Source organism: Numida meleagris, chromosome 1 (genome assembly GCF_002078875.1).
Source record: "Numida meleagris isolate 19003 breed g44 Domestic line chromosome 1, NumMel1.0, whole genome shotgun sequence".
Lineage (NCBI taxonomy): Eukaryota > Metazoa > Chordata > Aves > Galliformes > Numididae > Numida > Numida meleagris.
In genome coordinates this window covers 48,527,047-48,554,901 of record NC_034409.1, presented here as the reverse complement: position 1 = coordinate 48,554,901, position 27,855 = coordinate 48,527,047, and the positions used below count along the sequence as shown (strand labels likewise).

General features: G+C 46.3%; 1 protein-coding gene across 5 annotated transcripts; it reads right to left on the bottom strand.

Moving 5' to 3' along the window:
- Nucleotides 491-26,123, bottom strand: LOC110406648 (solute carrier family 23 member 1-like). 5 transcript variants are annotated; one of them, XM_021413535.1, is made up of 14 exons: nucleotides 25,983-26,123; nucleotides 25,468-25,586; nucleotides 20,869-20,948; nucleotides 17,884-18,030; nucleotides 16,397-16,554; nucleotides 12,611-12,770; nucleotides 11,472-11,653; nucleotides 8,727-8,847; nucleotides 8,221-8,377; nucleotides 7,775-8,028; nucleotides 4,450-4,614; nucleotides 3,642-3,750; nucleotides 3,214-3,309; nucleotides 491-1,808 (listed from the first exon to the last, which is right to left on the bottom strand). In XM_021413535.1, exons 3-14 carry the CDS (start codon nucleotides 20,920-20,922, stop codon nucleotides 1,540-1,542), a joined length of 1,872 nt encoding a protein of 623 aa, XP_021269210.1. In that variant the 5' UTR covers nucleotides 20,923-20,948; nucleotides 25,468-25,586; nucleotides 25,983-26,123; the 3' UTR covers nucleotides 491-1,539. The 5 variants fall into 5 exon arrangements, with proteins under 5 accessions (XP_021269210.1, XP_021269381.1, XP_021269295.1 ...); XM_021413706.1 differs by having other exon boundaries at nucleotides 20,869-20,944; XM_021413620.1 differs by lacking the exons at nucleotides 25,468-25,586; nucleotides 25,983-26,123 and adding an exon at nucleotides 24,137-24,291.

Here is a 27,855-nt window from a genome sequence, read left to right as displayed (position 1 = left end):
CTTAACAGTAAAAATAAGCAACATTGCCACTAAAGCTGCAGAATGGGGCCAAAGACCCAGACTGTAATAAGCATGAGGAATAAAGGGTTTTCATTGAAAACACACAGATTTTGCTGAGATGAGAGGGTTAAGAAGAAACCACATCACAGCCTTCAGCTGTACAGTGCAGAGTACAGAGAAGATGACTGGGTCAGACTTTTCTGAGAGGGGAACAACGTTGAGGCAACAGACACAAGTTGATGCACTGGAAATTCCAGTTAGAGGTGAGGTAAGCTGTTTCTCACCACGAGCGCGGTCAAACACCAGAACTGGCTGCCCAAAGAGGCTCTGGCTCTCCAGCCACAGTTTGACTGCACACAGCCCTCTGCCACCTGGTCTGAGAGGAAGGATTGGCCCACGTGACTTCCAGAGGTCCCTTCCAACCTGATTTTTCTGTGATTCCCCGAATACAACCCACCACTCACTATGGCAGTCAAGCCAAGAAATATCATTCAGTTGCATATATTATTTATTTTTTCCCAAAAATACCTAAGTATAAATCTCAGTGCAGGAAATGAGAGCTTAATGTTACAGCAATATTATTACATGTCAGCAGCAGCCACCACCATGTGCAGTCACATTACTAACAGGTTAAGGCTGTTTCTGCTGAGACTGGAAAGCAGCAAGAGCCTGCAGGCTGTTTTCCAGAGAAGTGGCTGTCACCACACAATCACCAAACCAAATCAGGCACAGTGGGGACACACCGAACTTAGCAGTAGCAGAGGTACATCACACTACAAGCAGAAATTTTCTCCTTCATCTCTCATGAAGATTCCTTCATCTCTGCAATTTGGTGCCCTGGGGAACCTGGCTCCCAGCACCCCCTGGGATGGGATTCCTTTCAGTAAAGCTGGTTATTTCTAGCAGGTCAATAACCTAACTAAAGTCTGCAGATCCCTCTGCAGTGTAGGTAGGGAGAGGCAACGTCAGAAGACAATTCATCCCATTAACCTTAGATGCTGCTTTTCCAGCAACATTCATTTGACTTTAGAGTGTCACAGGAATTAGATGAGTCATGGCCTAGAGGTGCCTGCTTCTTCCCTTTGGCCAGGAAAAGGTGTAAACCACAAGCTGAGAGGTGAACGTTGCCATTACAGATTATTAAGGAAGAGGGGATAAACCTCAGCCCAAAGGATGCGTAAGAGCAGTAGAGATGCCTTCTCCTTGTGGCCCCGAGAGCAGTCAGGACAGGGGAAAGGAAGAGCTCTGCTTCACTGACAACTGTTCCTCAGGGTCCCCAAGGCTCAGTGCAAGGAAGGAAGCTGAACATCCTTCCCAGGCATTTCCCAAAGCAGGACTGTGTTCTTCCTAGAGCTGGACAGGCAGGAGCAGGGAGAAGAAAAATGATCCCCTCAAGGTCACCAGTCACCACTGGAGACAGTGTTAAGAAAAGAAAGGCACTGTCCTTCTCTTGCTCCAGCTCATGCTCAGATGATGGGGGCTGCAGACACGCTCTTCATACCTCTGCTTGAGAGATGAATTCACCTTCAGGCCTGGTGCTTATATCCTTGTATCAGCACCTATCTCAGAGTCTCTTTCCAAGCTTGCTTTAACACTGCTTTCTTGTCCAGCAGCCTTCAGTTCATCCATTTTCTTGCCACCAGGTAGTTTTTTGGGGCAAGCAGGGAGATACCGAAACCAAGAGACAGCGCAGTATTTAGTGCCTATGCCAAATGGGAGATCATAGACCTTGGAAATGAGCTGGGAGTTGCCCGCCTCTCCCTTGTGGCTGTGCTTCCATGCCAGGAGTCCCCGCTCCTCCTGTGTTCCTGTGAAAGTGAAAAGGAAATTGTTGTGTTTCAAACACTGAAATGGGTGTTCTGAACATATGACTGCCTTCTGCACTCCACATTCAGCTCTCAAATCCCAGCAGACCCACTACAACATAGAGATCCCCTGCATTTAAACCCTTCTAGCTCCAAAGCTCTTTACAAAAACTAGCTACTGTGCTGCTAGACAATACCCATCTTCCTGCAGTGGCTTTCAGTCTTCTCTACTGCTTCTCATGGGAATCAAAGATACTAAGACAGGTTTTCAGGAGCCATGGGGGACGGAAGAACTATTCAAGAGGCATCGTAAAGTGCTAGAAAAGCAATTCTGGTTGTTAACTGCTCAGATACCATGAGGTAAGGGAATAAAGTTTAGCTAGCAATTGCTAAATGCCTGTAATTGTTGCAACGGCTAAGTCCCTCTTGGTAAAGGGAGTGAGCACACCTATAAATTCTGCCTGGAGGAGCTGAAGATCAAGGGTACAATAAAATTAATGAGCCAAAAGGATATTGACTTTTCAAAAAGTCTGAGACAATAAAAGAGTCTGGTTAACAGAGTGCCCTTCCTGCTCTCTTTCCATAGCAGAACTTCCTCTCCTATTGTTACGCCATCCCTCCCTAGCCTTGATGAAAATCAGAGGGTCTTTGCGGGCTGTGAGGGGCAGCTACAGGTCCTATAACCTATCTTTGGTCATCAGCCCTTCCTGCTGCTTTCTATTCATGTGGTAGCAGTTTGACCTCAATTTCAGCAGCTTTCGTAAGCAGGCACACATCAATATGTTGCCTATCATGAATCATAGAATCACAGAATCATTAAGGGTGGAAAAGAGCACTAGGATCCAGGTCCAGCCTCCAGCCCATCCCCACCATGCCTACTGACCATCTCCCTCAGTGTCACATCCCCATGGTTCTGAACACCTCCAGGGACAGTGACTGCACCACCTCCCTGGGCAGCCTGTGCCAGTGCAGCACTGCTCTTTCTAAAAAGAAGGTTTTCCTAATAGCCAACATGAACCTATAAGCAGGGAAGAAATATTTCTTACTATGTTCCCCCTCCTACAGCTGCCTTTCTCTCTCCTTTCAACCAACAACATGACCTAGGCTAGCATTTTATGTAAAAGACATTTTTTACTAAATTAACTTTTCCTCAAACTAGGTTGTTCTTGAAAAACAAGTACTTTTTTTTTTAATAAGATAATGTTTTGGAACCAGAGACAATTCCATTAATGGGCTCCTTGTCTCTCCTGTTCCTCACCCCTCTCCAGGAGTTCAGTAACACAGAGTTTCATGGTCGCTATCACAACTTCTACCCATAGAGCAGTGGTGATGAGGACAAAAAATAGTGGGCAACAAACCCTAGGGCAGACCCAGACTTGTAGCTTAGCTCATTTCAGCAAAATCCTACCTGGAATGGTGTTATCAAGGATAAACCCCAGGAGTCCACCCACAAACATGCCAGTGGTGAGAAGCACCTGGATCACCTGGTCCAGCTGGATGATTCCTAGAAGAAAAACATAGCTTTGGGTAATGGTGCAAAGAGACACATATTTAACCAGCAACATATTCAGTGCCAAAAGGCTGCAAGCTGCATACTTGTTTAGGCAACACCTGCAAATCCCAAAGCAGAGAGCCTGAGATTTGGCAATTCAAGGGAGGCATCAGAACAGAGGACAAGAGCAGCACTCCCAGAATGCAACAGACAACAGTCAAAGCACAGCTTTCAGGATTTTGTCTGGAAAAAAAAAATGTGTTTTTAAAGATTGCTCTGGATCAGCCTTTGCTTCTGTTTTATGCTACAGGAAACACTTCTAAAAATGTGCTGTCACTGCTTACCTGTTTCTAGAAGTGCACTATTTTTGTTTGCCCAGTTGGGAACTGTGAGTCCAGCAAATACAGAGAATCCAAATATAAAGATGTTTCTGGAGGAGTTCATGTCCGTGTACTGCACAGAGAAATTGCGTGCATCAGTATTGGCAGTTTGGAATGACCAAAATCCATGGATTGCTGTTCATTAGTGAGCCATGCTCAGACGTACACACAAACCCAATGATAGGTGTTAGAACAAAGTTCTGCTTGAAGTTGAACCGAAATTAGCAGATGCTTTCAAAAACGTATGGCATGCACTAGCAACTGCATATGGCAGATACAGTCAGAGGGCAAAGCACTCTGTGATCTCCAGCTGAGACACTAGGAAAAGGTGTGATTCAGCCATATCCACTGGGAGAACCAGAAATGAAGCCTTTTACTGAGACCCTTGCCCAGTTTGAGTCTTCTACTCAAAGAGCCCTTCTCTAAGTGCACGTTAGCATAGGACATGGAGAAAAATCATCCATAGGAGCAGCTACAGAAACTCCTTCCTTGCTGATAACAGCTTCATTCAGACAAACCATGAGAGAGGGATGAGCAGCCCTGGCACTGCTGGGGCATTAACCAGGTGTCAGCAAGCCCTGTCCCAACCAGAAACCTCTCTTGGTGATTTGGTCTCCCTGCATAAGCGCCCTCATCTTCACCCAAAGAACCGCCAGCACAGATGTTTGCATTTGCCACAGCCCAGCTTAAGTCTGACTCAGGCTGGTGAGAATCTGGCTTGAAACCAAAGTAACCTTCCCTCGGAATAAAAAGGCGCTCACACTGCTGTTACCTGCAGATTGGAAATCCCCACTGCGGTGATGATGCCGAACATCACGAGGAACATGCCCCCGATGACAGGGGTGGGTATGCTGGCAAGCATCGCCCCCACTTTCCCGAAGACGCCGCTCAGGAGCATGGCACAGGCACCGGCAACGATCACCATGCGACTCCCTACCTGGGGCGGGAGGAAGAGGAGGCAGTGACGCACCAGCAAGCGCAGACCTGCCGGGCAGGGCTCGCACATCCAACCAAGGCACTCGGTGGCACGTTCAGTTCCAAGCTTTGGGCTCAGATGGGAAGCTCTCCCTGTGGGGAAAGTCCCCGTAGTTGCAGACTAGGAAATATTTATCGCAATAGGCACCCTGAGAACAATCATGGATCCACACCTATTTGCTTTGTTGTCCTCTTCCCCATTGCTGCCGGGACTTAACACCTCACTGTGAAACAAAAAGCACATTATTAAGAGCACACTAATCCCCACATACAGCTCTGGCTTTCACTGCAGCGTAGAAACGTCGTGGCATACCCACAGGCTACTCCCAGTTAATTTACTGGACAACACTTTCACCAGAGGTTAGGTTTCCACCTAAAAATGGCTTCAGCCAGGTGTCCTGCACCGAGCCATCCATTCTCCGGGGACCAAGACATGGGAAAGCAGAGCTGGCTAAGCTGGCTGCTTCCATCCTGAGCTCTTGGAACTGCTATATCCTCTACACGATCAACAGCAGGCTAATAAGAAACGGGAAGGTTTCTTGGTCTGCCCCTACCTGCCATCACCCCCCTAGCTTCAGTCAACCCACCTTTCTCTCATTCTTCCCTAGGAAGAGTCAGGGAGTAGTTCTTAGTCCCGCATCACAACAAAGATGGGAGGAAGCACCAAGCCATGCCTTTCATTCAGAGCTGGTTAGAGGGTGTGAATAGGAAAGAAAAAGAGTATCTGACAAACAAAGGGACGAAAGAGACATTGAGAGAATACAGAAATTAAACAGAAAAGCAGCAATATTTGTTAGACTCTCAATTCAAGATATGCTTTGCCACACCAAAACTTGGACGGCTTAAAGAATCACACTAAGATTTACAGCATTCATGTCTTAGGCAGAGAAGTTCTGTAATCCTCTGCAAACAATTTATAATTCAATTAATTATTTTAATCCTTCCATTGAAGTATCTGAAGAATGTCATTTTTTTTCTGCAAGGGCTTTTTGCAAATGCTTTCAACCAAAACATTGCCAGTAACTAGTAGTGTCCCTTTTTAAAAATTTCTTAAAATACTTTGAAGGCACATATTTATGAAATACTAAGTTTTACTTGATTGTGAAAGAGATGAGTAAGATTTGGTGGGGAGTTTCAAAATAAAATCATGCATTGCCTTCAGGTGCACTTTTTATATTCTTTGGCTTAAAGCCTTGGGAGAGTGTTACCATCAAAGCAGTAATTTAATAAAAGCCAAAAGATCTATTTGTTCCAGGATTAGAATGAAGCTTCAGATTCTTAATTTGCCAAAATTGTCAAATGTCAAATTACCCAATATATGGAGTTGGCCTCAAAGGCAAATTAACTAATCCACAACTGGGAGCATCTGCTTCTAAAGCTTCTAGTTTAGAGTTTATTTCAATTATGTCAGGGAAAAAGAAAGCTGGTTTTTGTTCTTAAAGCTGAAGAAACTGCAGTTTCCCAAAATCTTTATCCCTCTTTAAAATTCTCCTCTTGCTTTCTTGGTAGTGGGAGCTCAGTGCTGGCACGCTGGGTTTGATCTAAAACACAGGTGTCTGGTGCCATTTAAGCTGTTGGAACATGGCAGTTTCTGGCAGCCTCTCCTTTGCCTGTGGATATCTGAAATACTCAAAAAGTCATGTCAGGTGGTGCTGGACACCTGTGTTTAAGCAGAGGAAATAAGTCCCTCGTGCTTCCCTTTATTATCAAAAAACGTGTTTCTCATGTAAAAAAAAAACAAACAAAATGAAATCTGCCTTGTGCTCTCAGCAACCCCAATTATCCCAACTAGAGTCTGATTTAAGAATGACTAAGATAGAAATTCTTCACTCAGAGGGTGATGAAGCATTGGCACAGGCTGCCCAGAGAAGCTGTGGATGCCCCATCCCTGGAGGTTCAAGGCCAGGTTGGATGGGGCCTTGGGCAGCCCGAGCTGGTGGATGGCAGCTCTGCCCACTGCAGGGGGTTGGAACTAGATGACCTTTGAAGTCCCTTCCAACCCAAGCCATTCTATAATTCTATGAAACTGTCTTCTGGTCTCTTAAGTCTGAACAAGGTGAGCAGAGATGGGGTCTAAGTGAACTATCTCATGAATCAGAACAGATGGCATGTCTGTGGAAGGACTTGGAGTACATGCAGACAAGGCATGTCCTATAAACAGACAGTTATGGGTCTGGGCACTTCTGTAATATGGTCACATCAGCAAACTACATCATGAAAGAACAGGCTCAGGTATAGGGTCAGTATGCACCAACCAGATTGTGACAAGGGATGGGTGACAGGCTAAACTGGACTCCATGCAGTTGGAAACAACCACTTCAGTCAAATACTGCAAAAAATGGTTATTTTGAGGTTTATAAAATCCAGTGAAATAACTAATACTATAGTTCAGGAGCTGTAAGTCAGCTTCTGCTTTTATTTACAGACTCACAGCTCATCTGACAATGATTTAGAAATATTTTCAAGTTGGCTGCTGGATGTACCCATCCCCTAGCAGTAAAGCTTAGTGAAAAATCTGCAATCTGACTGTCAAGTTTATCTATCTCTGGAAATTTCTTTCCCTTATAAGAGCAATCAGATACTCAAGGAATTCACACAACTTTAAAGAGAGGTAAAAACATGTACCATTTGCCATCACATTTTATAATCTCAAAAAAATGGTCTACCTTTCACACGATTGCCATCCTTAGGTTATGAAACTTGTGAAACTTGAAGCCCTGTTAAAGATCTCCTCCCATTTATTTAGTAGGATAGACAGGTAGATAGATGGATAGTCTTTGATAAATTCGATCCTCAGGAAGTTTCCAGAATAGCTCAGTGTAACATATTCTCTTTACAGGAGCCTAAGCCAGGAGCCGTGAGTAACAATAGCTTGTACTTCTCCCATATGCAGACCATGAGCAATTAAAGAGAAGGACTGACGACCTATGTTACATGATTCGTATTGCGCTGAGATGATTATCAAATGCCTGTGGGCAGCAAGCTCATTTTTGGGTGGCACATCCTGCAGAGTTGGGCTAAAGGAGCCTTCCACACCAACGTACACAACACACTTGTAACCACACAGGGGGGGATCCGCAGGAGGGCAGGGCACTGCAGCCACTCTGCTGTGTGAGGCTCACCTTGGTGATGCCCAGGGCCCCCACATTCTCACTGTAGGACGTGGTGCCGTTCCCTGTTCCCCAGGCCCCAGCCAGGAGGCAGCCAATGCCTTCAACACCGATCCCACGGTTGATGGCATGCTTCGGCGGCGGTGGGGCACCAGACAGGCGGGCGCAGGCATAGTAATCCCCCATGGACTCCAGCATGGAGGAGATCACCCCGGCGAGGATGCCGAATATCCCAGCTAAGCTGACTGTTGGCATTCCCCACTGTCCTGCAAATGAAGAGCTTGGTTCAGGTCAGTGGGGCACGTTTACCCCAAAATCTACTGAGAGGGAAGAACAGCAGGGGTACTTGTGTGCATTTGCCCGATTTTGGGCACTTCACTTCCCTGTGGTGGCTGTGAGCTGGGCAGGGTGCAGCAGCAAGGGATAGGGGAGAGGGTTGCGGAGTTGTGTTGCAGTACCTGGGTAAGGGAGTCGAAACCAGGGAGCCTGAGACAAGACGTCCCCGCGGGTGTCTGTCCGTGCCAGGTGGCCGTAAGCAGTGGGGTCCATGGGGAGGACGTCAGTCACCGTCAGCACATAGCAGAACAGCCAGCTCAGGGACAGCCCCAGCAGCACCTGCCGTCACATTCGGCAGTGAGATCTGGTTACGGCAGAGCCGCATCCCCAGCAACAACAGACAGGTCTGGGACAAGGCCTTTTCCTGCCCAACCATTTCCCTCTGCACATGTGAGCATGCACATGGGATGGAGGGAGAGAGACAGCAAGTATCCTGGAGGCCTTGCTTTCTGCCCCACAAACAGCGCCATGAGTCCTTCTCCCTTTCTCCCCGTTGCCCCTTGCAGCGCAGCCTGGGTTGAGAAGTGCTAAGTCCACTTGAAGTGAGTGGAAACAGCCCAGATAGCCTGGGCTGGGTGAGGCTGATCCCTCTGCCACGCCACCCAGGTCACCGGGAGCACTAACATACCGGGAAGATCTGGAAGAGGTAGATGGGGGAGAAGTGGCACTTCTTGCCTCTCTGATACGATGGCAGTGGCACAGGGACATCCTTCAGGTACTGAGAGAACAGAACTATGAAAAAAATAGTCCTGGGAGGAGGGAAAAACAGACCATGAGACAAAGTGTGTGCTCAGATGCCCACCTGTCCCCATGTGAACTGGAGGCCTGGCTACCTGATTTCCAGGACTCCAGAGAACCCCCAAAAAACAGGCTGTCAGCACCAAAGGTAGTGATGCCCATGTTTGTCCCAAGCCTCCAAGGCTTGCTCCGGTGGCCAGGAGGTGCAGCTCCTCTCCCATCCCTTGTGTGGGACTGCACCTCTCACCAATGGCAGCACGGGGCTGCACAGACACACCACAGTATACAACCAAAGGTTATCAATCACCATTCAGAGCACTGAATGACTGGATGCAGAACGTCTGAGGAGGAACCAGCTTCCATTCCTGGTTTCTAAAGCTACAGAGCCCAGACCAACTGCGTCAGTGCACATTTTCTGCATTTGCATTAACAAAGGAGCTCAGCAGCCTGATGAATCACTGCAGAACGCTCGTCTATCTTGGGTAGGTGTCACTGCTTATTATTCAGGTTGCCTGACACATTCCATTAATAGATGCTATTTTCAGCTGCTTATAATTCTGCCTAACTTTTTCCATTTAGAATGAAAATTTCCATGGAAAACATCTGCCCTGGGCCAAATATTTCTGAGAAATATATCCTAAACCTATTTCAAAGAGCAATGTTCAGGAAATAGACATAGCTGAGAAGGTCATTTTGCCTTGAGCAGTCGTAAGGTCTGCCTATTTGAGATTTAGTAGAATTTGTTTGTTGAGAAGAGGCGTATTGCTCTTTCTCACAAACCTCTGCTTGAGTATGGTAAGTCTGCAGCAATGATCATTCATCTCAGGTCCCAAGTACTCAGCAAAAACATCCCTGACTGGCATTTGCAAGCCACAAAGATTTCAAGCTTTTTTTTTTCTGGTGATGAAGTGATGAACTGTGTATGTACCATCACCAAGGAGCAAATGAGCACACACCAAACCAGTTTCTCAAGGCAACATTGGGTATGTCCCATTATGGAGGCTCTGGGATGTGGCAGGGCTGGACAGCAGGCCAGGGACCACAGGGGCCATATCTTCTACTTTCTCTTTCACCTGTGTATGCCTGAGACTGGGATTAGCACAGGTAGAAGTTCAGACAGAAGCGAGAGGAACAGAAAGGGCGGCCAGGGTTGTGTGCCAGGGCCGGACACGGGCAGGAAAAACCAGTTAATGGAGCAGCACTGCTGGGCAAAGAAGTCAGGAGAGAAACAGAGGTTAGGAGCTAGGAACTGGAGAAGAGAAACAGAAGAATGAGATAGTACCAACAAGGAAATAGATTTTGAAGAGAGAATTCAGACTGGCTAAGCAAAGGGGCTAGGACAAATCATTAGAGCTAGAGAACAGGACAAGCCAGAGATGCAGTGGGAGAAACAATGATGAAAGGGAACTTGAGGAGCAGGGGGACAAACAGGGTTTGGGATCTTATGGGGTGCTTGTGGAAGAGACCACTTGGGTGGGGAACTATTGGTGGAGAAGAGAGGTGCAGCCTGGGAATTCAGGTGTGGGCATGCAAAACAGCCAGCAGTGACAGGAGAAGTGGGGGTGGGAGCAGAAGCCCCACCTGGGGCCTGATCACGTCCCCATGACAGCACATTGCCTTCCCAGGCGGCATTCAAGGCTGACCTCTGAATCTCCAAAAACAACTCTGAAAGCACTAGCAAACTGTTGGGAGTCCTTATAGAGGAAAACAACCTATTGCTGTTGCGTACTATCCCAATCTTAAACCTGCACCGTGGATCTGAAAATGCTTATCTGACGGGGAACCATGCAGTGGCACTTCTATTTTTTGAAATTGTTTCTGAAATTTATATTTAAATTCTGTAATTGGATTTAGATTTAGACTAGATACTAGGAAGAAATTCCTTACTCTGAGGGTGGTGAGACACTGGAACAGGTTGCCCAGAGAGGCTGTGGATGCCCCCTCCCTGGAAGTATTCAAGGCCAGGCTGAATGGGCAACTTGGTCTAGAGGGAGGTGTCCCTGCCTATAGCAGGGATTGGAACTACATGATCTTAAAGGTCCCTTCCAACCCAAACCATTCTATGATTCTATGATTTTATAAATATCAAAGCAATTCTGCCACCAAGAACACTTGTACACTCATGCATAAAGGCACACACAGAAATTTCCCTGAAAGAATGCTCTCAATGCTGCAAAGGCACATGCACACAATGCAGACATTTCCAGAGCTCCCCCAGGGCCTCCAGGGAGAAAACAATTCCTCCTCATGGCTTGAAAACAAGACATGAAGCAGCAGCTATTCTAACTGGAGGAATACATAACTCTGAGTGCTTAACTTGGTTATTTTAGAAATGTCTTTTTAACTTAAATAATGGATGTGTAGGATAGTGTGCATAAGCAACTGTAACAGAAATTGCCCTCAGCAATGACACATAGGAAAGACTTGTTTCTCTACTGAGCTAAGAACTATGAGTTTTCACAAAATCTTTTTTTTTTTTTTTTAAACTCATTTTTGGTTTTTTGCTTTGTTGCTGGTGTTGCTGAGAGCTCAAAGCTTCTCGGGAGGTAACTGCATCATGCTGGTGTCTTGCACAAGCCTTCTGCATGTTAGCACTCCACAAATAAATCTCAAGCTCAGAGGAAGCGATACTTACATGAACGCTATGCCCCAGTGCTGTCCAGCCTGATCCCCAGCCGAGTCAAAGAGAGGTAGAGCAACCAAGGTGATGGTGGGAGCTATTGTCAAGGGGCCAATGAATCTCATCAGAAATCCAATAAGGCCAGAAAATCCAACGAAGATTTGAAAGCAAGAAGCTACAATGATAGCGCCTTGCACCTGGAAAAACAAAGGAAGAGAGCAGACAGTGAACGGACCTCCAACTGTTTTTTCTTAAGCTTTTTCTTAAGGAAGTCAGTACCAAACCAGTGTGAGAGCCAGGCACGCCTCCAAAGACAGACAGGTATGGAGGCCTGCCACTGACCGCAGCAGGGCTCCGCTGAGGAGCCTCACATGTGGGGAAGGGCCACCAAAGTACCAGCACACCAATTCCCTCCTTGGCTGAGGGATTTAGTCCTAATCAGGGCTTGTTTTGTTACAGACATCCCTTGTGCCTGCCCTCTGTGCCACCCAAGCACGCATCAGTTTCCCTGCACCCTCTCTTTCTGCTCCCCCAAAATGCAGGGGAAAAGCTCTTGCTCTGCAAATGGGCATAGAGCCATGGCCTCCACTCTCCTCCCACCTGAGAAGGGCTTAGGGTGTTTCAGCACACTGGTAGGGCAGGATGTCACAACAGCCTCTGTTTTTTTCTGAGTTTCAGTTTACCTCTGGGGACACAATCATCACTCTGAACTTTTCTGTGTTTGACAATCACTGTTTAAGCGGCCAGTGACTGTGTCCTGAAATGCCATTAGCTGCTCTCATCACGTCCAGCCAGGAGACTCAGAGGTGAAGCTGCTTTCTTTGCAGATTTGGTGATAAACCTGCAGTACTGAGCATCTTCCCTCATGCTGGCTCCAAAGGGATGAGGAACGCAGGGCTATGGATAACAGGTCTGTCTGAACCAGTGGAGACTTCACAGGGACTGTAATCACCCAAGGACTCTTTGTCTCCCATTCAATGGCAGCAAAGCACCAGAGCCTAGGTGCCCAGGAAGCTAGGGGCCACCCCTAGCAGGGGCTAAGGGCCATTGGAGATGGAAGATCCCCAGCACCTGATAGCCCTGCCATGGTGAGGTGCTTTTCTGAAAGCAAACAGCCCTGACACAGAACAGGTGCCACTGAAAATGTGATGTACCTCTCGCATCCGTGTCTGCCAAACTTCAATGAACTCTGGTGAAGAAGCATTCACCAGCGTGGCGTTCTCCGTCCAGGCAGGGCACTTCCACCTGGGGAGGGACAGCATGGCCAGGGTGGGGGTCAGGAATGCAAAAGTTCCTCCTTGAATAATAGGCAACCTAGAAGGAGAACGGAGGGAAAAGCTGACAAGTGAGAATGCTGGAATCACAGCTCCATTTAGGTGAGAGAAAGGAAAGCAAAATAAATTATATATTAAAACAAAACAAAACAAAACAAAACAAAACAGCCTGCTTGTGGTCTCTGGCAGTGTCTTTTGATCTGTTCTGGCAGGTCTCCATCACTAACAATGCCTGGGAATTGTTGTCAATTGTACTCATGAGCAGTGACCACGACAGAGAGAGGTACATTGGTTCTGGAGTCAAACTGCTACTCTGCTTTAAGGAAGTGTGTGTCCTTCTAAGGTGTGACTAGGTCACAGAGCTGCATATGGTAAAAGAGCAACCAAAGGAAAATGCTGGAGGAAGAGAGAAGAGAAAGGAAGAAAGATGTTGAGACTGAAGAAAAGCTTAGCACTGACCTGTCCCCAAATCTCACCAATATCCAGTTATTTCCTCTGTCCCCTTGATCTGCCTCACTTTTCTTCACAACCTGCTTATAAACACAAGCACACACTGGCTATTCTCTGTGCTGTAACCATCTTCAGACTAGGGGCCCTGGAACATGTGATTTACCACTTAGGAGATTGTTTTTTAAAGCTAATTCCTCCACTCTTTTTTCCACTGATGCTGGAAAGGAGACCTACATGGACACAGCAGCAAGCTCTGAAAAAGCCAAGAGAAACCTCCAAAGTGCCTTGGCTTTATCTGCTCAGAAAGCCTCCCTGGGAGCAGCTCCCAAAGCAACCTTTCCTTGTGCCAAGAACTCCAGTGGCACCTGCTCAGAAAAGCAGCAGGGCAGTGATCCACATGAATGCTTTTGCAATTTCCCTGAAGCAGAAGCATTTCCACCATTCATCAGAAAGCACAGGAAAATGAAAGATGGCATAGCTGTAACAGCACCACATCTCTGTCACTTACAACAAGTATTTATATCGCTGCAATTATTCATGCCATGTACAACTGAAGCACTGTTAGAACTAGCCAGCAAGTTATAGTTGAACATCAGTCATCCATGGAGTCACTTATTTCTTACATTCATCCAAACATGTTGCAGCCTTCAAAGGATTTTGCTGGGCAAGGCAAAAAAAAAAAAAAAAAGAAAGAAAAAAAGAAAGAAAGAAACGTAGAAGACCTAGTGCCACCACTGCTGAATTAACAATAGCTCTATAGCTCCTGGTGTGCTGGCCCTGAAGCTGTTTCCCAGCTGGTGCTGTGGGCTAACAGCACACTGGGGTGCTGAGGTGATGCATATGGGGGACATGTTTTTTTTTTCCAATAGGGTTTGCAAGATTGCCGGTTTAGAGAAGATGTTATGCTCTGATCATCACTGCATGATGCCCAAGCATCTGCTAAGGGTCACCATAACAGTAAGTGACATGTATCTCCTCAGGAGCGTCTTGGATAGTCTCTAATGACTGTCTGGGACCCATCATTCCTTTTTCATGCTCTGTGACATGACTGAGCTGCAGGTTACAGCGGGTTGGGATTTTCCACCAGCTACTGCTTTTGGAGGGCTGCTCCCAGATCATACCTCACTTTTGGAAGGAACCTTCTCATTTCCACGGCCAGTTCCCATCTCTTTGTTCAAGTGCCAGCACTGTATTTTAGCTGAAATGTTTTTTCCCTGCCCGATCCCATCTCTTCTCTCTCAGACTAATTGCAGGCTGCAGCCGGACCCACTCAGCCACCTCTTGGCCAAGCTAAACCAGCCGATCTCACTTACATTACCTCCACAAGATGAGCTGCCTCCCATTACCACACCACATTAACAGATTGTCTCTGTCCCTCTTCTCACCTCTTCTCCCCCAAATCAGTCTTTCTTAAACATGGACATCATGAACTGTGCAGAGCACTTAGCTGAGGGCTCCTCAGGGCCCATCAGAAGCACTGATGTTTTCCAGGAAAAAGCAACCCCTCAACCTCATATTTATTGTTTTCCCAACAGTCTTGCTGGTGACTCATAATTATCAGCTACTACAGGCTTTGAGAAAGCAGTAAAAGGAGAAAAAGAAATCTGCTTCTAACTGTTTCCCCAGGCTTGGTTTGTTTGCCATCACTACCTTTGGCTCTGCTCCAGGCTGAGTCCACCTTTCTGACAGGGAATGTCCTCATGCCTTATAATTGGGGCCAGCAATAAGGCAATTGCATCCTTAGTGCAGAAAATGCCATTTAAGCTTATCCTATAGGATCAGCTACTCACTGCTTGATTTGATCTGTTGTTCTTCATTTAGCTACTGAGCCACAAGAGACATTAATGAGGTATTAATGTCTCATTCCCTGCCACACTTTCATCACAGCTCTCAGATATTCACCAAGTCATTTTGGGGACAGCCTGGGAGGACTCGGGATTTGAATCACCCAAGCAGCCCGCACCATAGCTGTGTGCCCTAGCCTGAATTTAATTGAACTCAGAAGAACCAAGTTGCCTCTCTGGTGGCCTGGAATGCATTGCATGTTACCCCCCAGGCTCCTTTCTCCATTAATCCCACAGCAATGGAGTTACCTCCAGGGAGGAGTTTGTCTACAGCCATTCCTTATGACAGACAATGATGGAAAATCATTACCCTAGGGAAATGCACAGGAGGTGAGAAAAACATGTTGTGATTTGCCAGTAGGAAAGTTTTAACCAGGTTATTCAGATTTGAAAGCCAATCAACATGCAATTTTTGCTTTTGAAGCAGGAAACACTAGTTCTTATCAATGCTTATGGGCATCTTATCAATGCTTATAAATATCTACTGGGCAGGAGTCAAAGGGATGACTTTTAGTGGTGCGTAGTGGTGTGCAGCAACAGAACAAGGGGCAATGGGCACTGGAACATAGGAAGTTTCATACAAACATGAGGAAAAAATTCTTTACTTTGAGAGTGACAGAGCACTGGAATAGGTTGCCCAGAGAAGCCTCCTTCCCTGTGTATACTCGAGACCTGCCTGGAGACCCACCTGTGTGAACTATTGTAGGGAACCTACTTTAGCAGGTGGGTTGGACTGGATGATCTCCAGAGGTCCCTTCTAACCTCTGCAATTCTGTGGTTCTGTGTGATTCTGTTCCTGCCATAACGGAGGAAAACAAAAATGGAAAGAGAGAGGCAGTCCGGAGTTACGACAAAGGGAATAGAAGAAATTTTACAAGGCCAGTAAAGACTCAGGATCTTTTGGGCACTGCAGATATGTCTCTTACAAAGTATTTAACTTTCTCCTGAGTCCCTAAAGGAGGCAGAAGGGCTTCAGTCTCTCCTGGTTATCTCCTGCCCTAAAGTTTCTGAAGGGCTCTGTGCTCTCAGGGCCAGATTGAAAGGGACCTGCCACAGCCATAGGGTCTCTGGTAAGGAGCAGGCAGATACTGTTTACTGTACCTTTAATGCTTTACATTTTGCATAGCAGATTCCGTATGAGCTCAACAAAAGATGCATCGAGTACCAGGAAATGCAAAAGTCAAACAGTGAGGCAGCCCTGCAAAGCTGTCATGTACAGCAACTGCAGTATGCTTTGCCACGTGACCTGATTGCCTAAGGGTAACAAATGACCCTCACTACTAGATAAACTTTACAGCAAGCTGGCTGCTGAGCACTTAGAAATTGCATCTATAAATTTTCTTCTGTGTCCCATTTCTTGCAGTTGACCTACCTGACTCCAAAGAGGACTTGAAGCAGGGTGCAAATTCCTGAGACAAAGAAGATGGTGCTTATCAGGTGGCTCTGGGTGAGGAGGTCATGCTGGAGACAAAGCTCTCTGGATAGGATCAGTGGGATGGCTACCAGACCTCCCATGGCTGTCAGGAAATGCTAGGAGCCACAGAGAAAGACGGAGTGAAGAAGGACACAGAACTGGCAATAAAACATTACTGCATTACTGAGGGAAATCTACAAGTAACTTGCACATTTGTATTTGAATGATACCAGTACTATTCATTCTCTTTTTTGATAAATTAAACGTTCTGTTAGGGGCTGGACCTACAAGATCCACAGTGCACCCCCACAAACTTCTCCCACCTTCCATGCCCAAAGACCTTTTGTAGTGCTCTGGACTCCCCAGATCACTGTCAGACACAACAGGTTTATTCCTAGCCCTTCAAAAAAAAAAAAAAAAAATGTTGGGGTTAGTCTACCAGGAAGGAGGGGACATGATAAGGAAAGGTAATAGAATGATCACATGAAGTGAGCAGAGTACAAATGTTTCAATCTGTTTCATTTGCACCTCAACCAATAACATATTTGTAAACTGCAGTTACCTACTCTTTGCAATCAGCAACTTTTCTCACACGGTGCAGTTATGAATAGCCATATAAAAGGATGGCAAAGAATGGAAAGATCAAGCACTGTATTTTTCAAAGCAGTCGGAGGCATATTTTAACAATGACCTTTGGTTAATTACTAAATGTGAAGATAATTTGGTGAGCAATTGATGAGGCAAGGTTGTTTCACCCAGTCTAACTTCCCAGTTCTCACTCATCATAGTACAGGACTGCAGTGGTGGAACTGGTGGGACTTGGAAACTCACTGTGCTTGTTAAAGGTGTGCTTTATTAAAATTACAATCTAGATGTGTTCACAAAACCTTGTTTTTATACATTCCAAATCTGAGGTGATCATTTAAGGAAACAAAGTACAAAATGTCCATCAAGATCCAAGACCAGTCCATTGTTTCCTTAGTCATTTTGCGGGCTCTGTTCCCTGATGCTCTATACCCAGTAACTCTGGGTTGCATTGGGTCATTTAACATGCCTGGGTATGGACATTGGCCTCTGCTTAGTCATTACTGCAGCAGAAAGGCAGAAGTTTAGAAGCCCACAGACATTTTGCAGACTTCAGCAGAGGTATCTGACCTGTTCTTATTAACTGTTCAGGCTCCAGCCCTAGGCCTCTGCCTCACTATTAGCACATCAAGGGCGAGGATGTAGCTGCAGGCAGAAGGATAACAATCAGTGCTCAGGCAGTGGTGGGAAGGACCTCAGGACACCAGGATCTGGCCCCACAGCTCCAGGCGCATCAGGAGAAAGTGCAATTCCAGCAATGTCCTAAAGCACTCCCAAATAGAGGTTTTGTCCCCATTAGCTGGCTGAACACCTGGTAAAATTCCATCCATCCCCACCCATTGCCTGCAACCCTCTCGCACCTGAATACCCAGCAGGATGCACAGGTACCAGGGGGGCATGTCAGTGACAGTGTAGGCCAGCTTGTTGCTCTGCCCCTTGCCCTTGCCCTCCTCTGGGCCCTGGGCAGCGTGATCCAGTGAGGTACAGTGATGGCTCCCATCTTCACTCTGGACAACAAGAAAAACCATTCATTAGCCATAGCGCAGCCTTGAGGCTGTGCTCCATGTCTTGTGGGAGCACTTCAAATGTAATTTACAACAGGGTCAAGACGAGGAAAGAAGAGCAACACTTAGATAAATTATTTATATGCTTATTTGCACGTGTGTGTCTAGTCAGAGAAGTGTCTGAGGGTGTCTCAGCCTCAAAGAGACATCTTGACAAAGTGTGCTAGCATCATTAATATCTCATTAAGGATAGAGAAACTGTAAGTAGAAGTTTCTCTAGGAGCATGCAGCAGGTTAATGCTTGAATGCTGCACTGGCCCCTGTTATCTGTCCAACCCAAAGAACTCTTTTGACAAAATACCCTAAAACAATTTGACCAATTTGACTAGAATCCTTTTCTGCATTTTGTTTCCTTCTGTTAAATCTCATGTCCTCACACATCCTTACAAGTGTTTCACATCAATAAACACACCTGCACTGGGTCTTACACAGAACACCACTCTAAAACAGAGGAACTGGGGGAAACCAAAGAGCATGGGATCCTGGTGAACCATTTCAAAGGAGCCAACTGGCAAAAGCAGAGTGCGCTGAGGTCTCGTCTCCAGCATGGGGACCCCGTGCACACATATGTGGCAGAGAAATCTGCTGTCAAGAGATGCTCAACCAGTTTATCAGCACCAAACCTCCTTTTTCTTAAATCTTCTAAGTCCTGCCAGAACATAAAGATGCTGAAAGACCCAAAGGAAGGAGTGTGCTGTAACACTCATGACCTACCTATACTGGAGCTAATGCTGTGGTCAGGGAACAAGGATGTAAAATCAATGTTCCATTCAGTTGTAAATTTGTAGGTGTGGCCAATTAGTCCCAAATGACTGCATACTTTCAAGAAATCTCCAGCCTTGCAGTTGGGTCCCATTTATGATCACACCGTCAAAGTGTGCTGATACCTTTCAAAATACCATGTATTTACCCAGCCTAGGCAGGTTGGGAGTATCACAGCTCCTTCAAAAGAAATAGGTGAGGGCAGAGTTAATTCCAAGTGAGCTCAGGCATGAACTTCATGAGCAAAAGGCGTTCCCGAATACCTCCCTGTGGAGGCATTTTCATCTCAGAACAGGGGAGCATGATCTGTGGATTAACAAATGTGCAGCAAGATATTTAAGACCGCTCATGCAGGGAGTTATTTGGGGACAGCTACTCCTGAATAACACCACGGATGAAGGAAGCCTAAGCTAGGCAGACAGCAGTAAGCTCCTTTCCTTTCACTGCAACTTTTCCTGTGTTAACCAGGGGATATATTCCAGCCAGGCAGAGCCTGTGTTAGTCACAGCCCTGCATGACCATCACATGAGTGCCTGACTCTCCGCAGGAGCTGGAGGGGGTGAAGAGAAGGATGAAGCTGAGAGAACAGGATGAGGCAGGACAAGAGACAAATTTTGACTGAACAAGAGGTGATGGACACAAACTGAAACACAGAAGGTTCCACCTGAAAATCAGGAAGCACTCCTTTACTGTGTGGATGACAGAGCACTGGCACAAGTTGCCCTGAGAGGTTTTGGAGTCTCCTCCTTGGAGATCCTCAAAAGCCATCTGGGCATGATCCTGGGCAGACTGCTCTGAGTGTCCCTGCTGGAGTAGGGGTTGGAGCAGACGACCCAGAGGTCCCTTCCCATGTCAGCCATCCTGTGATGCTGAGGTGCTGGAAGGAGGACAAAGCAGGAACAGCCTGGAACAGGGACAGGCCCTCACAGGAGCTGCCAGAGCTGCTGCCAGTGGTTCTCAGCCTGGCTGCTCTCATGAGCCCAGGGGCCCAGGATGCGCTCCCTGTGTTGTATCTTAAATTAAGTGCATCAGAAAGGAGGTCAGAAAGTGAACTGCAGGACCCACAGGTAGAAGAAAATGGTGATTCAACCTGTAGGAATTTACAGTTCATCAGACTCGTCAGCAGAACAGGTAAAAACTAAGACTGTTAAGAACAGTGAAAGAAAGCCTCTTCACTGTTCTGAGTACCTCACTGAGGCTCTGCCTGCAGCTGGCACACATAGCACTCCACCTCCACTGTTCCCAGCAATCCCACGCTGAGAAATGGGAGACTTGGGCACCAGGAGATTAAATGATTCTTCCAAGGTCCCCTGGACTGGGGGTCTATGCCAACACATTAGAATCCCACCTTTCTATTCCCACTGTCAGAACATAAGCTGCTTTTCTCATTTCTAATGGAGGTGACCTCTGCCATGAGATAGGAACGGGGCTGTTGTGCCCCAAGTCCTTGCCCTGTGGCTCTGTTACAGCTCCCAGTATCCCCAGTGCACTGCAGACTGCTGAATTCACACATCATTTACAGATTTGTAACTCTACAGGGTACTCTCACCCACTGACCCCCAAATCCCTTTTTCACTCACCTCTCTCCCAGTTTACCTCAATAGAAATAGATCCAGAAGACAAAGAAACACATTCTTCAGTGGGCTAAATTTCTCTTGTAATTCTACTAATTAATACATAAATACTTCTAAACGGGGACACCAGCACAAGGATCTACCAGATCGCTTCCTTTTCAACACAGATACACTTGCACTGCCATTCATCTACTCTATCATTTTAGAGGTAATGGGGAGAAAAGTGAAAAGGGCACCAGAGAGCAGAAACTGCACTGAATCTGCAGCAGCAGCAGACTTCGGTAAGGCAATCGTACCTCAGATTCCTGTTGACAGAATAGTTGAGACAGATCACAGACAAGCCTCCTCGCAGGCAGTCTGATCCCCCAGCTTTCCCCTTTTCCTCAGTTTGCAGGGCTCACACCGATTTACGCAAGAATTACCTTTCAGGGAAGAGCAGACTCACCATGAAGCTGGGGTTATCCAGCCCATTTAGCTCTTTGTCTGAGGAGGGGGTCATGCCTTCCAGATTTCTTCACCGACTGCCTTGAAAAAGAAAGACGAATAAGAGGAAAGCCTCCCAGATTGCCACTTGTCCTAGTCAATATAGCCCTAAGGAAACTGGAAAGCAAATGCAGAAACTGGACGCCAGGAGTCAGCCAACAGTCCGTCCTACGTGAGCACTATCACCGAAATGTTTCCAACCCCTTGGCTTATATAAGTGACTCCTTTTCTCCAGCTGATTAGGGGACTGGCATTCAAAACAAACTGCAAAGCAATCTTTTTCAGAAAGAGCGAAAAAGTAACAAATGATGCAATAATTTCCTCAGCAGCTAAGGATTCAAGGAGAGTATCAGAGAGGCAAGGTATCCCCCCCTTCTCCTAGCCCAGTCTTGAAGCTTGCTTCCTTATTGATCTACAGCAACTTTCATTTTCTGTGTGGGTTGGACTTCTTTGAAGAACTTTGTGCTTGCCTTTAGAAAATGCAGTCTCTAGATGGTTTCACTTATTATGCACATAAATTGCTGTGTATTTTGGCTAAGGTACAACTGCAGTCATCTTGTATTATAAGCCTATTACAGCGTGAAAAGAATGAGCCTTTTACTGGGAAACTCTTTAAGACAGAAAAAAACAAAAGCAAGTCATCAGAAGAAGACGTCAGAGAGGTATAAAGAAATCAGATTTAAAAAAAAAAAAAAAAAGACTACCTTGGGTCATCTGATTTTCTTCATTCAACTATGAAGTCTAGCTGAATGGAGATAATCAGACATATTTAAGCCCAGTTGCCCTTATCTTAATGAATAGCTAACAGTGTTAATGCTCCATCAAGCCACTCTAGCCACCTCTCCTCAGATTTAAGTATCTATTTAATTTAATGGCTCCCCATGGCAGTGAACTTCCCAGACCAGCTGCATAGAGGTCCCATGAAGAGGGGCTTGCTACTGCATGCACAGTGATAGCCCAGACCTCCTGGATTCCAGGCAGGAATCAGCATAACAAAAATAAGTTCTGTTCTGTTTCTTATGTAGAGCATTAGTATTCTCAGGCATCTTCAAATGAGGACTACATTATAGAGAGAAGACAACCTTGCCTAAACATCAATGAAGTTATAAGCTGCTGGGTAATTCAATCTTAAGGTATCAAAACCCTCAGACATTCATGGTATTGCCAGATCTCCCGACATTTTTAACTACAGAGGTTCTGCATTTCAAGTCCCACTGATCCCGGCATGAGGCCACATTTTTTTTCTGCAAGCTCTAAATGAGAACTCTTTCCCTGGTCAAACTACCCTGGACAATTTTGCCCTCCACTCTATCCATTCCCAATGCAGAAGGAGCAGCAAAAGCCACCCTGTTTTATAGACTTGGTCATCTCTTATTCACTATATGGTTGTAGTTCATTGAATATACACAGTTTCACATGGTATCAAATATATTGACAATGTCCAGCAGGCAGTACCAGTGAGGATACACTATTGCAAAGCTCTAAGAAAAGGAGCATTAGTTTTCCTAATTCCTTTCATAAAGGAACATTTTTGCTTTCATTTCTCTATGGATGCAGTACAGTTCTTGAAGCAACCACCTCCATCTGTGTATTCTGATATTCTCCATTCCCCCTTCTCCATTCCATGAATCAGCCACGCTCTGTGCCTTGCAACCTCTCTCATTGTGAATTTTTTCATCAAGCCAGGGCACAATATTCCTCTGGTTTTACCTCACCTTCCCAGTAGATGTTAATGAGACCATGCATCAGGAAAGTCTTCCACCCCTTAATTTTAGCCCAGTATCTGTTCAATGACTCCTCAGCCCTGCCATAACATCATTTTCAAACAAGGTCTAAGTATTCAATAATCAATTCATCTCCTTGGCCGTATAAATTCGTATAACAACACAACAGAACAGCTGCACTACAATTCCTGTATCAACTAGGCTAGCACATGAAACTGCCCACAGAAGGAGTATTAAGTAAACAGAGTAAGAAAAAAACAACAACAAAATTATCAGTAAGAACAACAATCCATTTTCACAAAAAAAAAGCTGGGCAGAAAATCATTTTGCCATTCTAGTAAATTCTGCAGTCAAAAAATGCACTTTAAGAGTACCAAGAGACTGCAGGTGTTCGTGAAATAATGCGGGACGTAAGCCCTAAGTAGCCCAAAGCCTGGACAACAGAGTAGGCCTATTAGGAATGAAGAGTTTACCATTATCAGACTCGGGACAAAAGAAAAGGTTCATGCGCTAACGTGGAATCTAGAAGTTTAGGAAATAGCACAAAGTACACACCAAAACAGATTCCATATGAAGTGCCCCAGCCCGAGATGCCTGAGCCCTGGAAATTAGCGATGACTGTAGGGAGTATCTGTGCACATGCAAACGTCTGATTACATCATATGTATACACACACATGCATATATAAGATTAGTTATAAATTACGAAGTGTGAGATTTTTAGAAACAGAATTATCCAGTTAGCAAAGATGCACGCTGAACCAGTAATATCATAAACTGCTAACTGACTAATCAAAGAAAAGCTTGGGAGCACGGGAGACCCAGCTGAAATCTTCTATCTTGACCCCATCTCCTTCCGTACCCACAAGGAGAGCCTGGACCATCTGCGTCCCGACTCTCCTGACAGGGTCATTTTCTTTCTTGTGCTACATTTCTCCCTGAAACTCTGAGTTTTTTCCAGGAAGCATTTCACAATGGATCAACTTACAATGACATCTTGAGATGCAAACCTGAACTGCCCCGGACTATGCTTCAGTGATCAAGGAGCTTCCTGCCCTCTTTAGGAGATGGGTGTCTGTCATGGACAGAAATGACTACACTATACACTTCACTCACGAGAGAGAAGCAGAAATACATTTATTGATGTAATATAGATATAATGTAGTGATTTAATAGTTACAGAAAAAGATTTGAGATGGCTAGATACACTTGATGATTTACTGCATAGAGGGTAGGGTTAAATACACACACACAGAAGACCCACCCATGAGTAATGAGGTTTAGAGCAGACCCTTTGCATTCTAAAGTCCTTGAACCATGGAAGTAAGGAACCTAGGTGTGGCTGGATTCACTCCTAGTCCCAGACTTGGTCAACAGATTATGTCTAAGAGATCATACGTGCACAATCAAAGACACTGTCTTAGTGAAGCTAAAAAAGCTCACCATCAATCTAAGATATAATCTTAGCAAAGCTAACAAAGCTTAAAGCAAACTATTAGTCACTTACTGAGAATCTGTATTGGTAAGGCATCTTGACGTCAAGGTGTAAGGGCTCTCTGCACAGGTGTAACCTCAAGAGGTAGCCCTTCTCAAGAGCAGTTCCTGTTGTACAGCTAGCTGCTGTGTAGCAGAGCTCAAGGGGCTCTTGGGCTGCTCTCTATTTACAGAGTAAGATGACTGCCTCATAGTCATACTTTGTTTTTAGGTGCATGCTCAGCTGGCCCTCAGCTGTTGAACCAGGTGTACACTATCAGATCTTTCAGCCCCTCAACTTGAGACAGATTTATGGTAATTAATCTGTTTCAGCAAGAGTGTTATCAGTACTGTTGCTCATTGTTACTCTGTGCGAGGCCTTATGTGGAAAGCCAGGCTGAAGGATGAAGCTGTGAGAAAGAAAGGGGGGGAGGGGAGAACACAACATCGCAGTATCCTCAGTAAACTGCAGATAGGGTGGCACCAGCATGGGGACTTACAAAACTCTATGAGTAGATACAGATGAGGCAAGTACCCACAAGTACATGCAAGTCCTGTTACTCTCCTGAACTATGAAACAACTAAGATGACTAGCACAGAGAAAGGCATCTGAAGTTGAGTAAGACGAGCCCCTCCATGTGCACACATAACCTAGGGAGGTGCAGACTTGGTGATTCACATCAAGCCCCTTGCTGGGAGGGCAGGTTCATCCACAGTGTTATTACAAACTTCTTGCACTAAGTCCCAGCTACCGAAGCTGGGAAAACATGGGTTTAGAGGGAACTTGGGGTATGAAATAAAAGCAATGCAGTATAGAAGAGAGTTAACATGGAGACCTTGCACCAAAAATTTTGGAAACATCTTCCTAGCTTCTACAAAGCTAGCCCTGGTTGGTTAGCAAGATTGCTAAGCAAATGAGCAAGCAGTAAGTAATTTAGTCACAAAATACCTCTTCACCCTTCTGTCTGTGGTACCTTCTGCAAGCAATTAGGATCACCCATGTTCATTGGCTTGAAATTACTACTTTTGTGTTTGATTGTGGAGGTTCAGCTTCTGCAGAAAAGTTCTGCGCTGCTTTCTAATGGAACTGGATGAGTGCAATGCTTTTAGTTTTGGACTGCAAACTGTATTTCCTATGAAAACAGGATCTCCTCATTTAAGTGCAACCAATGCAACACACTACAGTGCACTTGGGATATACAGCAAAGTTTACTTGTAAGGATGCTTGATTAAAACACAACAGGGGGATAAACTTGACCATAGCAATTTCTCTTAAATAGTAAAAAATAATTTCTTTCTACTTTTGAAATGGGATCTCTATAGCACAGCAAGAAACTGAGTCTGAAGTCTCAGCCAGAGAATTACCTTTGTGCTCACCGTTCCCCTTTCCACATCTTGTGGTTGTCTTTTCTCATCCAGAGGACATAACACATGTATGTAACTGAAGTGCTGAGGTACATGTCTACCTTCCTGTTGCCACTTTCCTGTGAAAGCAGAAACAAGTGTCACAGTGAAACTGCACAGGATCCAGTCACGCAGCAACACCCCCTGTCTGTGTGCAACATCTAAGGTCACCCAACTCTGTTCTAGCAAGACCATTGCTGTTGCCCAGCTCTCTCAGCAAGTCTGCCTTTCCTCTTCCCTCCTTCTTCTAGCTGCACCCATAGCCCAACCCTCAGTGTGGGTCCTCGATCCTGTTGCTGCCAGGGCAGTGTGTCAATTCCAGGAGACAAGCGCTTCCCCACAGGGATGGGGGTTTGCACTCACTATCTCCGCCCCACCTGCTCTCCACGCCCAGCCCTGTATGGGCCAAACCCTGGGGCACACTATGATCCCAAGTGCCACATGGCCTTTTCTGGCTGTCTTCAGAGCTCATCTACCTGTTTTCCTCCAGAGAAACGCCTCCAGATATCCTTTCTCTCAAGGCAGAAGAATAGTTGCTGTTCTTCTCCAGAGTTGGTGTTTTCCAGCGTCACAGCAGCACAATAACAAACCGCAGAGCTCATGGTGGCTGTGACAATATCAGGAGATCACTATGAGGGTGTGGGCTGAGCCTGGATGGAAAAGACACCTACAGGAGATTAAAGGAGACATCTCAGTTTCGTGGTGCTGTCCTGATGGCAACACACCTCTGCTTGGCTGCCTGTGCTTAGGGAAGGGAGTTGTTGCTTCTCTGGCTGAGAGGACCAAAATGAGGGGAGATGGGGCACAGGGACAAGATGGAAGGTATTTTTGCAAAGAGGAGGATCTGAAAGGTTCAAAGGTGCACAGAAGGTAGGGAAAAATGCTGCTTGGACACAGCAAAGCTTTATCCCTAAGTAGAAATTCCCACCTCAGCCAGCTGAGACCTTGAGAGCAGGTGTGAAGGGCCTCTAAGCTGGCTTTAGCAGCACAGGCTGCTGTGGTGGAGATCACTCACACACCTATTCATCCATGTTCTGCTTTGCTGGGAAGTTGGAGGACCCCAGCCAAGACCCCAAGGCTGCAGCCTCTTTGTCCTTCTTTCCAGCCAGAAAAGGGCTCTCAAAGCCAGGACACAGACATGCTCCTTGCCTGAGCCCCATGCGGCCTAGTGCCCAGCTCCCACTTCTGCACAGACCGCTGCCACCAGAAAGCAGGGTGTGGGGAACAGCACTGAAATCCCTCCCCTGCAGGATATTAATTTTGCAATAATAAGCCCCTTCATCTCCTTTGGGCTCTGGAATAGCTCTTAAGAGCATTAGCAAAGGAATAATCCCTGTCATCTACACAGCATTTTGAGCACTAGCTCAAGTGTGGTTATTGTGTTCCTGGCGCCATGCTGAGCCCGTTCATTCCTTGGCACATGTGATGCGGGGACTGCCACCAGCCCTGTGCTGGGCACCACACTTCTGGTGTGTACTGAGCCCAGTGCCTGGGAGCTGTATGGGGCTGGAGGTGGTGCTCGGGAAGCCTGGCTGTGCAGTGTTGTGCCCGTGCACACTAGCCAAGCACACCAGCCAGCACAAGGTAGCTGGCACCCAGGCATCCCTCCTGGGCTGTGCCTACAGCCCCTGGGCAAAAACTAAATGACTCACAAAACTAGAGCATCTCCTTGCTAACCTGTAACTTCCTGCAAGTGTCCTCATGCCTGGCTGCTAAGTATGCTGTAGTAGTCCTCATATTCCTGTCAGTGCTGTTAATGACTAATGGCCTAGGCCTGAATCCTTACAGCTGCAGTAAGTCCCAGGTAGCTCCAGCTGTAAAGCATCACAAGTTGGCCAAGAGATGCTGTGCAGGGAGAAGCCCAAGGAAAAAGGAAAACAGATTTCTCTGTGGTTCCCACAGTGGTGGAGTTGCTGCTGCAAACCCCCTTTGACTGCAGTGGCACTTATCTGGCTCCACTGGTTTATGGAACATCAGCCCTCAGCTCTGGTAGGAGGGAAGAAATACAGGCAGGAAGGTCTGTGCTCAGAGGGCTCAGCAGTGCTTTGTGAAAAGCCAGAAGGGCAGTGTGATGCCCAGCACACACAGCTCCAGCACCCAAGGAAGCCACCATAGCTGGAAGATTGGTGACAGCCAGTTGCTGCAGGAGGCAGCTGTGAAAGATGGATCTGGACACCTGCTGTCTCTTGCTCCCTGCCGGATGCCTGTTCTTGCAGCAGGCTCACAGTAATGCAGCCTAGGGCCAGGGGTGTGTGGTGCTGGAGAGGCTGCTGGATCCTGGCCTGGGTTGGGAGGGGGACAGAGGGAAGCAGTGTGCAGCCAGAACAGGGCTGGCAGCGCAAGGAGCAA

Coding starts and splice junctions, on each gene's coding strand:
- LOC110406648 (XM_021413535.1), bottom strand. CDS start 20,922: ATGACCCCCTCCTCAGACAAAGAGCTAAATGGGCTGGATAACCCCAGC. Junction 12,771..16,396: donor CAAGTCCTCTTTGGAGTCAG/GTAGGTCAACTG, acceptor TTCTCCTTCTAG/GTTGCCTATTATTCAAGGAG. Junction 4,615..7,774: donor GGGCCCTGGGCATCACCAAG/GTGAGCCTCACA, acceptor CTCCCGCCCCAG/GTAGGGAGTCGCATGGTGAT.